At 46.8% G+C, this 16,587-nt stretch overlaps 1 protein-coding gene across 2 annotated transcripts in view; it reads right to left on the bottom strand.

Annotated features, from left to right (window-relative positions):
• opcml (opioid binding protein/cell adhesion molecule-like) overlaps positions 1-16,587 on the bottom strand; it is a 400,654-nt gene that overhangs the window by 155,267 nt on the left and 228,800 nt on the right. For both annotated transcript variants that reach the window (XM_056284683.1, XM_056284684.1), the window contains one exon: positions 7,322-7,557. In XM_056284683.1, coding sequence (XP_056140658.1) covers positions 7,322-7,557 — 236 coding nt within the window. The remainder of the gene's footprint in view (positions 1-7,321; positions 7,558-16,587) is intronic.

Here is a 16,587-nt window from a genome sequence, read left to right on the forward strand (position 1 = left end):
CGCCAAAGTGCATTTAAAGAGTATGAGAGGAGCTGATTTGATTGGCCAAATCAAAGCCCGCCCCAACTCCACCTGCTCATAATGTATTCATGCAGCAGCACAGTGGCCCAGTGGTCAGCTCTGTTGCCTCACAGCAAGAAGGTCCTGGGTTCGAACCCCAGGCCGTCCCAGGTCCTTTCTATGTGGAGTTTGCATGTTCTCCCTGTGTCTGCGTGGGTTTCCTCCCACCATCATAAAAGACATGCATGTTAGGGTGAATACTCCTGCCTGTGCCCCTGAGCAAGGCAATGGAAAGAAGAACTGGAGTTGGTCCCCGGGTGCTGCAGCTGCCCACTGCTCCTGTATAACAGGATGGTTACATGCAGAGAACACATTCATTGTATGAATACAATGTCAAGATAAAGTGGCTTTCTTCTTCATCCTTATCCAACCTCTTCTTCAGTAGGTGAAAACGATGACGATGCTGAGCAAAATAAAACACTAGGCAAGAGTCCAAGTGAGTTTGGCGGTGGACTGGTAGACAAGTCACCCCCCCTCCTGGTTAAGGTATGGGTTAGGTGTGCTTAAGGTCAGGATAATGGTCTGGGAGCGTGGTAGTCCCTTACAAACGCCATCTAGTGACAACAGGGTGGTGCTTTCTGTGCAGTCAGGGGAACTATATTGTCACATGTTTTGATGGTGACAGAAATTGGTGCAGCACCGACAAGGAAGTGTGTGCGCAGCTGCGGTTTGTGTTTTACTAGTGTTGAAATGGGGACTAGGGCGCAGCGCAAAAAAAGGAAAAGTGAATACAAAGAGGTGATGCGGCACAACAAGCCGATGCTTAGCCCCAAGATATGCATAACATTTTGACAATCTATTCTTGTAGTTTGCAAAACAACAGCAAGCCAACATCCTCCAAGAGAAAACATGGAACTTAACGCAAACTCCAGCCGAGTCCCTCGGTCCCCAGCTGACTGCGAGAGGGAGCCGCGTTGACTGCTTCGCTACGGGTGAAACTGTCGCTTGAGTTGAACATTTTCCAACTTAAGGTAGCGAGCATTTCCTGTATGTCTTTTGTGGAAGTGGAATTGGACCTAAACCCACATCAGCTCTAGAAAATGCTTATTCACAGACAAGACAGAATTCCCTTACCTAGTGAGCGTGAGCAGGTGTAAGCAACACAATACTGGAAGTTAGGGGGGAAGGCTGCATGTGCACATGGAGTTTACACTGACATGCAGTGAAGGGAATTCAATAAGTTGCAGAAGTTCAGTGAACTGAATCAGATATGAAAGTCTGTTTATTGCAAGAGGTAATTAATAATTTGTGAGTTACATCTGGCAGTATTCTAGACATCTGCAAAACAAATCGAAAAGAGGTTACCAAATTTATATCTGCATCATTGCTATATATATATATATATATGTGTGTGTGTGTGTGTGTGTGTGTGTGTGTGTGTGTGTGTGTTTTCCAACCGAGATCTGCCACGGAGGCATAGAACAGCTGGAAATTGAGAGGAATGTGAAAAAACAACAGACAAGACTAAGGAGACACACAACCATGCCTGCCCCCACTAACTCACACTTCATACGCCCAACAAGCAATAAAACCCGTGGATCAAGAATTGGACTCTACAGTCATCAAAGAACACACCGTTAACGAGGAGGGACGTCACCATCGGACTCGGACCACTAGCAATGTGACGTGTCCAGGCATGGACTCCACAAGACTCCTGAAGGTGTCCTCTGGTATCTGGCACCAAGACGTCAGCAGGAGATCCTTTACGTGCTGTAAGTTGCGAGGTGGAGTCACCGAGGCTCGGACTTGTTTTTCCCGCAAATCCCACAGATGTTCGATTGGATTGAGAATTTGGAGGCCGAGGCAACACCTTGAACTCGTTGTCATGTTCCTCAAACCATTCCTGAACATTTTTTGCAGAGTGGCAGGGAGCATTATCCTGCTGAAAGAGGCCACTGCCATCAGGGAACACCGCTGCCATGAGGGGTGTACCTGGTCTGCAGTGATGTTTAGGTAGGTGGTACGTGTCAAAGTAAGATCCACATGAATGCCAGGACCCAGGGTTTCCCAGCAGAACACTGACCACAGCACCACACTGCCTCCACTGGCTTGCCTTCTTCCCATAGTGCATCCTGGTTCCATCTCTCCCCGAGGTAAATGATGCCATCCACATGACGTAAAATAAAACGTGCTTCATTAGACAAGGCCATCAGCATTCATTGCTCCATGGTCCAGTTCTGATGCATACATGCCCATTGCAGGTGCTTTCGGCGGTGGACAGGGGTGATCATGGACTCTGGCCAGTCTGCAGCTACACTACGCAGCAAGCTGCGGTGCACTGTGTTCTGACACCTGTCTATCATAGCCAGCATTAGCTTTTTCAGCAATTTGAGCTACAGCAGCTCTTCTGTGGGATCAGATGGGCTAGCCTTCCTTCCCCACATGCATCAATGAGCCTTTGGCACCCATGACCCTGTTGCCATTTCACCGGTTGTCCTTCCTTGGACCACTTTTGGTAAGTACTGTCACTACATACTGGGAACACCCCACAAGACCTGCCATTTTGGAGATGCCCTGACCCAATCATCGTCACAAGTTGGCCCTTGTCAAAGATGCTCAGATCCTTGCCCATTTTTCCTGCTTTCAACACATCAGCTTCAAGAACTGACTGTTCACAATACATCCCACTCCTTGACAGAAGCCATTATAATAAAATAATCACTGTGCGTCATATATACAGTGCTGCTTGAAAGTTTGTGAACCCTCCAGACATGGTCAATGTTTTTGTAAAAAACATTAAGATAAGCTTATTACACATACATCCAAATCCCAATTTGTAAAGCACACCTTCCAAATAATGGACACACACACAAAAAGTGATATATTTTCATTATTCAATTCAACAAAGGTGGTTTATTTCACAAAAACTGAAAATGTAACATGTGCAAAAGTATGTGAACCCTTGTATTAGTGGCTTGTGGCTCCTCCTTTTGCAGCCATTACTTCAACCAAACGTCTTCTGTAACCACTAACCAGTCTCTCGCATCTGCTCATGGGGCTTTTTGCCCACTCCTCCTTGCAGAACTCAGCCAGTTGAGAGAGGTTGGAGGGACATCTGGTATGTACCAACTTCTCTAGGTCTCGCCACAACATTTCAATTGGATTAAGATCCGGACTTTGACTGGGCCAATCCAGAGTACGAACCCTCTTTCTCTGAAGCCATTCCTTTGTAGTTTTGCTGGAATGCTTTGAGTCATTGTCTTGTTGCATAATCCATTTTGTCCCAGCGTCAACTCCCTGACTGATGGCAGGAGATTCTGGTCAAGAATTTGTTGATATGCCGGAGAATTCATGGTTCCTTGGATAATATGGAGTCGTCCAGGTCCAGAAGCAGAAAAGCAGCCCCAGACCTTCACATTTCCACCACCATGCTTCACTGTTGGGACGAGGTTCTTTTCTTTATATGCGGCGTTGGCTTTTCTCCAAACATGTTGGTTTTGACTGTGACCAAATAATTCTATCTTGGACTCGTCTGTCCAGAGAATGGACTTCCAGAAGGTCTCTGGTTTGTCCAAGTGCTCCCTGGCAAAGTTGAAACGGGCAGCTTTGTTCTTTTTTGAGAGCAGAGGCTTCCTTCTAGCAACCCTCCCATGAATGTCATGGCTATTCAGTTTCCGTCTGATTGTAGACGCATGCACATTTGTCCCAGATGCTACCAGAGAGGTCTGCAACTCTCTAGAGGTGATGTGTGGGTTGGCCTTTACCTGATTTATTATTTTTCTGGTGCTTCTGGGTGATAGTTCTGATGGGCGTCCACTTCTAGGCAGAGTTGCTGTCATGTTGAAGGCCCTCCATTTGTAAATTATTTGTCTTACAGTGGATGGATGGAGCTGGAATCTCTTGGAGATGGTCTTATATCCCTCCCCAGACTGATGGGCTGTCACTACCCTCTTCTTCATGTCCTCGGATATCTCCTTTGCTCTCGGCATTGTTGATTTGTATGGGACCACAGTGGTTTGGTTGATTTCCTCTCTCTTTTAATTAGTGCAGGCCAAACCCTTTCCCAAGGATGTCTCATTTCATTGGTCTGCTTAAATGATTAATTAAGCACCCAAATGTGTTTCACCACAGTCTGTTACCTGCTTGACTTAACCAATGCAGCTGGGGATTCTCTTACTTTTGCACATACACTAATTCCACGTTTCATGTAGTTTTTGAGCTACTTAAACAAGTCCCACTAAACAAGTACATGAAATTGATAAACATATATCTGACATTTCATACATAAAAACTGGTGATGATAGAATAAGAAAATCATGGTAAAACAACAGAAACATCTAAACTGCTCAAGGGGTTCACATACTTTCAAGCAGCTCTGTATATATATATGGCAGAAGAGTGGCACAGTGGTTAGCACGGTCACCTCAGAGCAAGAAGGTCCTGGGTTCGAGCCCCAGGGTAGACCAACCTTGGGGGGGGGGGGGGTCATCCCGGGTCGTCCTCTGTGTGGAGTTTGCATGTTCTCCTCGTGTCTGTGTGGGTTTCCTGCGGGGGCTCCGGTTTCCTCCCACCGTCCAAAGACATGTAGGTCAGGTGAACTGGTCATACTAAATTGTCCTTAGGTATGAATGGGTGTGTGTGTGTGTGTGTGTGTGTGTGTGTGTGTGTGTGTGTGTGTGTGGGCCCTGTGATGGACTGGCAGCCTGTCCACGGTGTCTCCACGCCTGTCGCCCAATGACTGCTGGGATAGGCTCCAGCATCCCCGCGACCCTGAGAGCAGGATAAGTGCTTCAGATAATGGATGGATGGATATACTATAATCCAGTGAGTCAAGTAAATTCTTTATGCTGATGATTGCTTATGGCATGAAATAGGCTTGTACTGTCTCATAAAGAACAATCCCAAGGTTGTATTTCTTCTGGTGTTGTTTTTTAACTGCAGAAAGTCCAGTCTTTCTGTGCAGGCACTGTGGATGCAGATGCCCTATATATTCCTGAGGGGATCGGCTGACAAGGTCACTGAGCTGATTGATGCTCGCCTCCTGAGTCTTCCCCTGTGCAGGTTCAACATGGATCTCCATTTCAGTGGTGCTTGAGAAGAGAAGGCCTGTGGGGAACGCAGGCACCTCTTATATCCCAATGGACTTCCTGATCTTTCTTTGCCATGAAGGTGGGATACTGTACCGACTGAAACCTATTCTACTCCCCACAAAAGAAGGGAAATATTCGAGACACAAATTCTCACCGAGTTGAAACTGACAAATTTATGTAAATGTATGATGATCATTTTTAGATTTGGTGCATGCTGATGTGCATGCAATCACATAAAAGCCAAACAACACAATAATCAGGCCATCCTGTGTGAAATAGTTGGAAATGCTATTGTTAACCTGACTGTCCAAAAAGACTCACAGCACATCCTTCCCCCTGCGTCCCTCTTCATCATATTGCATCAGGTAAGGAAAAAAATAAAAAAAAGAAGCAGCATTCATCAAGAGGCTGATGACTTCATCTGCATGTAATTCCCATATCTCCCTGAATGGGAGCTTTGACATTTTCTCTTCCAGAGAGCATCCTGCCTCTAAACTCATCTGAAAGTGATTCTCAGAGCTGAGAACTGGATTCAAAGCTCGACTTCTCTCTAATAACGGGGAAATCAACACCTAAATGATGTATTTTCCCATTCTACTAAGTTCTTTTTTTTGTATTTTTGCATTTGCTAAATCGGTGCATCCGAGGTCTGGATGATATGACTCCTTCCAGTCTGACATATGAGCTTGCAAATTCCAGATGACTCCGAGGTTAGAGCGGGTCGAGAAACAGATGGGATAAAATTCTGGGGAAAATGTAGCTGGGAATCTGCCTCTCTGCCTATTCAAGAATATGCTCAACACAACCCGTCGGGGTCGATTAAAAGCATGGCCTGTGTAAAACGCCCACTTTTCACTATCAATGCTAACTTCATGATGTATCACTGTGAGCCACACTTTCAATGGTAACTGCAGCTTTGCAAAACTTAGGTGTAACTACTTGTTCAGTGGTTACTGAGACGATATTCTTCCAGCTGCTGAGATTAGTCCACACAGCGTCTTCAAATTCACAAGCTCAATGTGTTGTTAAAATGACTGTTGAGGCCTCAGCTGAGGCTAAAGTCAACTTTATTCACACTGCCCTAAATTACATTAACAAAAACATCTAGTCTGCTCCGGCTCTGGCTGCAGGAACTGACAGTCAGTGAAATTACATCAACTTTGTCTGAAGGGGTGTGGAACTTTTTTTTTTGGGGGGGGGTTCCCTCCTTTTTCTCCCCGATTGTACCCGGCCAATTACCCCCCTCTTCTGAGCCATCCCGGTCTCTGCTCCACCCGCTCTGCTGATCCGGGAGGGCTGCAGACTACCACATACCTCCTCCCATACATGTGGAGTCACCAGCCGCTTCTTTTCACCTGACAGTGAGGAGTTTCACCAGGGGGACGTAGCACGTGGGAGGATCACGCTATTCCCCCCAGTTCCCCCTCCCCCCTGAACAGGCGCTCCGACCGACCAGAGGAGGCGCTAGTGCAGCGACCAGGACACATACCCACATCCGGCTTCCCACCTGCAGACACGGTCAGTTGTGTCTGTAGGGACGCCCGACCAAGCCGGAGGTAACACGGGGATTCGAACCAGCGATCCCCGTGTTGGCAGGCAACGGAATAGAGCGCTACACTACCCGGACGCCCCAGAAGTGGTGTGGATTTTTACTGCACAGTTCAAAACAGGGAATCTTTAACAGGGATTTAACATTCCTTTCAATAATGTCATTTTAAAGCATCTCACATTCCAAGTTGTGGACTTCAAACAGAAACAGTGGGCGGCCGAGGCGCCGGTGTCTGCAGACTGAGTGTGAAGGGAAACGTTATCATAAAAGATGGCAAAGTCTCTGCTGACGGCTGATTTAGTGACCCTTCGCACTGAAACGCAGCCAGGACATTTCCCCGCCTACAGCATCTTAAAACAACATCCATCAGCATCCTGAATCAAACCCGGACTGAACCCGGGTTTCATCAGCAGCAGGTGGAACGTCTGCTGAATCCTGTCTAATTATTCTGCCGTGGCAAAGACAACCGACAGATCCTGTTTTGAGCTCATCCAGGACAGACGTTGGTAGCAACTCAACACAAAACAACGTGAATGTAAAATCACACACCTCTTCCCTATACTGTCAAACCCGCTCGGACCACGCTCTGGTATGTTCTGGGGTCCATCACGGGCCTCGTTTGACACCACTACTGCGTCGTCCCCTCAGACAGACAGGGACTGACAATCTAACGAGATCTTACCTTGAACGATGAGATGCACTTTTGTGGATTTTGGCTTCTTGTTTGTGAGAATGGAGCAGACGTAGGGCCCCTCATCGTAGACGTCGACGTTCTGGATCTTGATGCTGTACTCTGTTACTGCTGTGTTCTCCATCAGCACCACGCGGGGGTCCAGGGACCACTTCTCATGGCCTGCAAACAGAATGGTGGTGCGGTTGAGCCACGCCACTCGCGTTACCTTGCTGTCCACATTGCACCTGGTGGGAGAGAAGAGAAAACCCAGAAAACACAAAGCAGGTTACTACCAGAGTTCATCCATCCAGGTTAAGTTCTCAACTCAGTTTAGTGATACCAGCACCGATACCGTTCACCAAACGGTACCTTTGTTAACATGGTGTAAAAACTGGTGGGACCGAGAACAAGGTCCATCAGTACAGACCCCCCCCCCCGCCCTTTTTTTCTCCCCAGCTGTATCTGGTCAATTACCCCACTCTTCCGAGCCTTCCCGCTCGCTGCTCCACCTCCTCTGTTTCTGGAAAATTAATAACGAATAACCCGCCCCCCCCTTTCCCCCCCTTCTTCTCTCCGTCTCGCCGTCCCGGTCTCTGCTGCTCCGCCCCCTCTGCTGATCCGGGGAGGGCTGCAGACTACCACATGCCTCCTCCCATACACGTGGAGTCACCAGCCGCTTCTTTTCACCTGACAGTGAGGAGTTTCACCAGGGGGACGTAGCACGTGGGAGGATCACGCTATTCCCCCCAGTTCCCCCTCCCCCCCAAACAGGCGCCCTGACCAACCAGAGGAGGCGCTAGTGCAGCGACCAGGACACATACCCACTTCCAGCTTCCCACCCGCAGACACGGCCAATTGTGTCTGTAGGGACGCCCGACCAAGCCGGAGGTAACACGGGGATTCAAACCGCCGATCCCTGTGTTGGTAGGCAACAGAATAGACTGTCATGCTGTCCGGACACCCCGCTCATCAGCACAGATCTTGTCGGTCCGGTTAGTGCTTCCCACTTTGGTACCAGCGGGTTGAAAGTATCAGTAGTCAATAACCATCCATAACCCAAAAACGCTACACCAAAGAATGCATCTCACAGAGAACGAGCACCCGTCTGCTGGGGATTTCAAAAGGACAAGTGGAACCAAGACTTCCACCTTATTCACCCAGAGACACACTTAACTACATCCACACAGAAGCAGCCAGGGGGTGAATAACACACTTGAAAGTGGAAGACAGCAATAATCTACGGTCTTCTTTCACAAGAGCACGAATGTTATTTGTGCCACCAAAAGCATCAAGTTTACATTTGAAGGGAAGCAGAAACATCACCTCAAACCCAGTGATGAGAGACGCTACACGTGGTTCGCTCGGTGGCTTGAACTAACTGGGGAGTCGATGACGTCTTCTGATATAATGGCTGAGCCCATACCGTCATACACCGAAACAACATATACTGTGTCACGTGACTAATCCCACTAACCAAGCTGACAAAAACGTTTTGCAAGCGGGCGTCTGGGTGGCGTGGCGGTCTATTCCGTTGCCTAGCAACACGGGGCTCACCGGTTCGAATCCCCCTGTTACCTCCGGCTTGGTCGGGCGTCCCTACAGACACAATTGGCCGTGTCTGCGGGTGGGACGCCGGATGTGGGGATGTGTCCTGGTTGCTGCACTAGCGCCTCCTCTGGTCGGTCGGGGCGCCTGTTCGGGGGGGAGGGGGAACTGGGGGGAATAGCGTGATCCTCCCACGTGCTACCTCCCCCTGGTGAAACTCCTCACTGTCAGGTGAAAAGAAGTGGTTGGTGACTCCACATCTATGGGAGGAGGCATGTGGTAGTCTGCAGCCCTCCCCGGACCAGCAGAGGGGGTGGAGCAGAGACCGGGACGGCTCAGAAGAGGGGGGTAATTGGCCAAGTACAATTAGGGAGAAAAAGGGGAGGGGTTCAAAAGAGTAATATATATGTTTTTCAAAAATCCCACTTCCTTTTCACCCCTACTGCAAAAGGAAGAAGCAGGAAAAAATAAAAAATAAAGTACATGTTGCACATCGCTGGGCTGGTCAGAGCGGTAGGACTCGTGTCATGACTTCTGGTGCGTCCAACATTCACGAGTGTGGATTCAGATGGACAACTTTAGACACGAGCCACGAGGTACACGGGGTCTTGATACAAACAGTGAACACCCACATGTCGTCTAGACTGCCTTCATGTTACGTGGCCAGATTAAAACGATAATATCAGCATCAGATTCCGTCCAAATGTCCATCCTCTACTTCGGCAGGCAGTTTGAAAGCTTTACGTGAACAAAGCCAAGACCTCGACCCACAACACAAGCTACTTTTGAGCACATCTGGTTTGATACCCTAAACCATGAGTTTGGCAGCAGATTTACGGATCCCATCAGTGAAAGAATGGCAGGTCAGTCCAGGCTTCCTTAGCAGTAACGCTGTTTGTTTTGAGCGAGCTAATAAATCTGGCATGAGTTTACAGACACCATAAAATGTAAACTGACCGTAAAGCAGCCTTTCACATTCAAAAGACACGGACGTTTAGGCAGGCTCACAGATGTGGGGTGAGGGTAAATTGAAAATTGCAACAGGTTTTGTCCTATGAGTCTGTAAATCTCTGCAAAAGTCATTATTACACACAATGCAACACCTCCACCAGCCAGAGGTGTAAAAAAGATGATTGATGGACATTTACTGCCCGAGTAAATAAGAAGGAGCCAAATATAACCCTTCTGAAAGACAACTGGCAAGTGTCTGTTATGGCTTGGGGCTGCAACAACAGCCACATTATTGCTATGGCCATACAGGGATGTATGGCTATACGGGGCTGTATGGGGCTGTATGGCTGTGCCATCCTGTGTGAAAAAAATCCCTTTAGCAAGAGTCCTGACCAAGATACACATGTAACACGGAGACGGACAATATAACAGTTCATGACAGTACTACACAGACATATACATATATATATATACACACATACACACACACACACATATACATATATATATATACTCACTGGCCACTTTATTAGGTACACCTTGCTAGTACCGGGTTGGACCCCCTTTTGCCTTCAGAACTGCCTTAATCCTTCGTGGCATAGATTCAACAAGGTACTGGAAACATTCCTCAGAGAGTTTGGTCCATATTGACATGATAGCATCACGCAGTTGCTGCAGATTTGTCGGCTGCACATCCATGATGTGAATCTCCCGGTCCACCACATCCCAAAGGTGCTCTATTGGATTGAGATCTGGTGACTGTGGAGGCCATTTGAGTACAGTGAACTCATTGTCATGTTCAAGAAACCAGTCTGAGATGATTCGAGCTTTATGACATGGCGCGTTATCCTGCTGGAAGTAGCCATCAGAAGATGGGAACACTGTGGTCATAAAGGGATGGACATGGTCAGCAACAATACTCAGGTAGGCTGTGGCGTTGACACGATGCTCAATTGGTACTAAGGGGCCCAAAGTGTGCCAAGAAAATATCCCCCACACCATTACACCACCACCACCAGCCTGAACCGTTGATACAAGGCAGGATGGATCCATGCTTTCATGTTGTTGATGCCAAATTCTGACCCTACCATCCGAATGTCGCAGCAGAAATCGAGACTCATCAGACCAGGCAACGTTTTTCCGATCTTCTATTGTCCAATTTTGGTGAGCCTGTGCGAATTGTAGCCTCAGTTTCCAGTTCTTAGCTGACAGGAGTGGCACCCGGTGTGGTCTTCTGCTGCTGGAGCCCATCTGCCTCAAGGTTCGACGTGTTGTGCGTTCAGAGATGCTCTTCTGCATACCTCGGTTGTAATGAGTGGTTATTTGAGTTACTGTTGCCTTTCTATCAGCTCGAACCAGTCTGGCCATTCTCCTTTGACCTCTGGCATCAACAAGGCATTTTCGCCCACAGAACTGCCGCTCACTGGATATTTTCTCTTTTTCGGACCAGTCTCTGTAAACCCTAGAGATGGTTGTGCGTGAAAATCCCAGTAGATCAGCAGTTTCTGAAATACTCAGACCAGCCCGTCTGGCACCAACAACCATGCCACGTTCAAAGTCACTCAAATCACCTTTCTTCCCCATTCTGATGCTCGGTTTGAACTGCAGCAGATCGTCTTGACCATGTCTACATGCCTAAATGCATTGAGTTGCTGCCATGTGATTGGCTGATTAGAAATTTGCGTTAACGAACAGATGGACAGGTGTGCCTAATAAAGTGGCCGGTGAGTGTATATATATACACACACACACACACACACACACGTATTACAGACAGTGAGGGCAGCATAAGTAAGGAAATGAACTTACGTAACACATTTCTATGTAGACGTGTAAGAAAGAAAAATTATACCTGCAATGAAATGTTCTGACAGTGTCTTGTGTTCTACCTGCCACCCTCAGCTCCCACTCCGTACTGCATCAGCACACCGCTTACCGCCTCTGACAACGACTACACCTCCAGAAAGCAAACAACACCAGGGTTAAATTACACAAGGTCTGCAGTAATAAACACCTGCAACAAACCCCACAAACGGCTGCTGTGGGGTTTCAGTCTTGTTTTTCCTTTTCCTCTCTGTTGGACAGTTCTTGGCTTTTATCCAAAATGATGACAGGAAACCAGCGGGTTGAGATGAAGTGATATGCCAGGTTTGAGGGGAGACGCTACACATCATGAGTTGCTAACAACACATGCACACAACTCTACAAAATCAAAGAGGGAGGGGATGCTGCCCTGTTGAAACGTGCTGCACTGAAATGCTCCAACAGCTGACCTTGATTTCTGTTCTGCATCCTCAATACGGGACTGGCAGCACCGGGGAGGAGGATGACGGGAGACGATGTGAAGGAGAGAGCGGAGGCAGGAGGAGGACGACGTGGGGGACTGAGTAGACCGGTACATCAGACCTGATGCAGTTTTACTGAGCTTCGATGAGAAAACCCATCGCTGCATCAGCAGCTAGACGTGCACAAACAAGAAGAGAGGAGCGAAGGTGATACCACGTATAGAACAAGCTGTGCTGACACTTGTCTTTTCAGTGGGGCACTCGAAGCTCTTCAGCATACGCCTCCCATCCACACACACACACACACACACACACATCCACACACACACACACACACACACATCCACACACTGAGGGAGGAGGCTGCCATGCAAGGCCCCAACCTGCTCATCAGGAGCAGTTTGAGTACAGTGTCTTGCTCAAGGGCACTTTGACGCACTCTCTGGAGGAGCAGGGGATCGAACCAGTGACCTTCCGATTACTAGACGACCCGCCCTACCTCCCGAGCCATGCCACCCAATAATGACACCCAGCTCTGTGTAACGTCATGTCGATTTGACAAACCTGAAAGAAGAAAATTTACAACCTCTTTTCATGTTCCTGTGCAGGTACGCATACACACACACACACACACACACACACATATATATATATAGAGATATAGATACATATATAGATATAGATACATATATACAGGTGCATCAAAAATAATTTGAATATTGTGGAGAAGATCACTATTTTCTGTAATTTAATTCAAAAAGTGAAACTTTCATATATTCTAGATTCATTGCACATAAAGTGAATTATGTCAAGCCTTTTTTGTTTTCATCTTGATGATTACGGCTTACAGCTCATAAAAATACAAAATCCAGGATCTCAAAATATCAGAATACTACATAAGACCAATCAAAAAAAGGATTTATAATACAGAAATGTCGACCTTCTGAGAAGTGTGTTCATTTATGCTCTCAGTACTTGGTCGGGGCTCCTTTTGCAGGAATTACTGCATCATCAGTGTGGCGTGGCGTGGAGGCAGTCAGCCTGTGGCCCTGCTGAGGTGTTATGGAAGCCCAGGCTGCTTCGATAGCGGCCTTCAGCCTGTCTGCATTGTTGGGTCTGGGGTCTCTCATCTTCCTCTGGACAATAGCCCATAGATTCTCCACGGGGTTCGGGGCAGGCGAGTTGGCTGGCCAGTCAAGCACAGTAATACCATGGTAGTTCTGGCCCTGTGGGCAGGTGCCAAGTCCTGCTGGAAGATGAAACCAGCATCTCCATAAAGCCTGTCAGCAGACGGAAGCATGAAGTGCTCTAAAGTCTCCTGGTAGACGGCTGCGTTGACTCTGGGCTAGATGAAACACAGTGGACCAACACCAGCAGATGACATGGCACCCCAAGTCCTCACTGACTGTGGAAACTTCCACAGTGCCTCTCCACTCTTCCTCCAGACTCTGGGACCTTGATTTCCAAATGAAATGCAACATTTACTTTCATTTGAAAAGAGGACTTTGGACCACTGACCAGCGGTCCAGTTCTTTTCCTCCTGAGCCCAGGTAGGACGCTTCTGACGTTGTCCCTGGTTCAGGAGTGGCTTGACACTAGGGATGCCACACTTGTAGCCCAGTTCCTGGGCCCGTCTGTGCGTGGTGGCTCTTGATGCACTGACTCCAGCCTCAGTCCACTCCTTGTGAAGCTCCCCCAAGTTCTGGAATCGGCCTTGCTTGACAATCCTCTCAAGGCTGCGGTCATCCCTGTTGCTTGTGCACCTTTTCCTACCACACTTTTCCCTTCCAGTCAGCTTTCCATGGATATGCTTTGATCCAGCACTCTGCCAACAGCCAGCCCTTTCAGCAACGACCTTCTGTGGCTTCTAGGGTGTTGTCGAGATGAGAGACCCCAGACCCAACAATGCAGACAGGCTGAAGGCCGCTATCGAAGCAGCCTGGGCTTCCATAACACCTCAGCAGTGCCACAGGCTGACTGCCTCCACGCCACGCCACACTGATGATGCAGTAATTCCTGCAAAAGGAGCCCCGACCAAGTACTGAGAGCATAAATGAACACACTTCTCAGAAGGTCGACATTTCTGTATTATAAATCCTTTTTTTGATTGGTCTTATGTAATATTCTGATATTTTGAGATACTGGATTTCTGATTTCCATGAGCTGTAAGCCGTAATCATCAAGATTAAAACAAAGAAGGCTTGACATATTTCACTTTATGTGTAATGAATCTAGAATATATGAAAGTTTCACTTTTTGAATTAAATTATGGAAAAGAATGATCTTCTCCACAATATTCAAATTTTTTGAGATGCACCTGTACACACACATATATACATACATACACACACACACACACACATATATATATCTCAACATATATTCCGCTCCTCATTAGTCGAGTACTCAACACCATTGACGGTTTCGGGAAAAAACGCTATACATGACATGCATGTTCCTTAAAATGTGGCCCCATTAAAAGGGAAATAAACAGGCTTTCCAACGGTATAAGATTTATTACCAAGAAGCATTGTTACAAGAAAGACATCATCTACCAAACACACATTTCCTTACTTTTTGTGCTAAGTATACACACATACATATACATACATATACATACATAAATACACATACAGATAGATACATACGTATATAGATATAGCTACATATATATAGAGCCAGCCCGTGTAGCTCTACTGACAGCTGATGATTGCTTATGGCATGAAACAGGCTTGTACTGTCAAAGAATTCACTTAAATCACTGGATTATTTTGCTCCTTATTTCTTTAACACTTTACCTACAGTTGAGAGTTTGATTGGATTAAGTTGTATATATATGCATGTGTGTGTGTGTGTGTGTGTGTGTGTGTGTATATATATATACACACACACACACACACACTCACACACACACACATATATACTGAATATGGAGCTGCCAGGGAAGAGGAGAAGAGGAAGGCCAAAGAGGAGGTTTATGGAGGTGGTGAGGGAGGACATGCAGGTGGCTGGTGTGACAGAGGAAGATGAAGAGGACAGGAAGAGATGGAAACAGATGATCCGCTGTGGCGCCCCCTAATGGGAGCAGCCGAAAGTAGTAGTAGCAGTAGTAGCAGTAGTAGTACATATATATGTATATATATATACACGTAGTGCATGATTAGCCATTTGCTGTGTAGTTTACAAAGAATTTAACCATAAAACGAAGGAGAAACATGCTTTTGCATTTTGCAGCCCAGATTCCAGGTTATTATGTGTAAACAACCATCTCTGTTTCCACTTAATTAGCCCCACCTCGGTGTCATGCTGAAGATGAATACAAGGAGAAAAGGATGATTTTGTATTTTGCAGCCGTAAGGTAACATAAGGTTAAATTTACCGTCTCTGTTTCCATGTAAGACGTCAAGGCTTTTGAAATGCAATTTAAAAGTTCAGACTGTAAAACCAAAGTGAAGGGGTGTTTGGACAGGTGAGAGACGAGGGGTTGCAACATTATCGTTATTATTATTATTTATTAATATTATATCATTATTATCATCATCATATTTCATTATGTATTATTATTATATTATTATTAAAACATTATTATTATTATTAATAATAATAATATGACAATTTTGATGTTACCAAATCGAATTTACAGATGAACACTGTCGATCGGCATGTTTAATTTAATTACAACAATCACCACGTCGTGGTGTAAAGTACTACCATTTTCCCCACATTGAGACTCACTACAGTGGGCAATAATTGTGACAAACCTCCAGCACAGACCAGCCCTGAGTTCTCCTCCTACCAAGTGCTTCTGCATTTGTGTTTCGATCCAAGTTTTGACAGGGCCGGCACCTTCCTGACACGATGGCTCGCCATGTCTCCAACTGCTGAGATCCAGTCTGTGGTTTCAGGCCAGCCATGGTGGCACTGTCAAAAACTATCCTGCGTAATATCCAAGTGACAGCAGATGTACTTCTCCCAGTTGCACTCCTTGCCAGAGTGCATTGTGCCTTTAGTGGGGATATTTTCAGCTGCGACTGATAAAACTCTGCAGTGTCTGGAGGGCTTCTACTGCTTCAGTACAGCACACTAGAGTCAGTCAGTGTTCTGACTGAAAAACAGAAAAACACATTTTCATTCTGCTGAATTTGCTGAGGAACAATTATTTGCTCTTTATGTGTGTGTGTGTGTGTGTGTGTGTGTGTGTGTGAGACCACCCAACAAGCCATCTACGCAGCCCACCATAAAAATGGACAACAAAATTCTGGACTAGAAAACGTTGATCGCTTCCCCTACCTAGGCAGCCAAAAGCTGACATGGACTCTGAGGTCACCCATCGCCTGCGTTGTGTCTGTGGCGCTCACGCCAGACTCAGGAGAAGAGTCTTTGAAGACCGAGACCTAAAGGCCCAAACAAAACTCCTGGTCTACAGAGCTGTTGTTCTCCCCACCCTGCTGTATGGAGCAGTCATGCACCACCTACAGCAGGCACCTGGAACAA

The sequence above is a fragment of the Lampris incognitus genome, chromosome 8 (genome assembly GCF_029633865.1).
Source record: "Lampris incognitus isolate fLamInc1 chromosome 8, fLamInc1.hap2, whole genome shotgun sequence".
NCBI classification, from domain to species: Eukaryota; Metazoa; Chordata; class Actinopteri; order Lampriformes; family Lampridae; genus Lampris; species Lampris incognitus.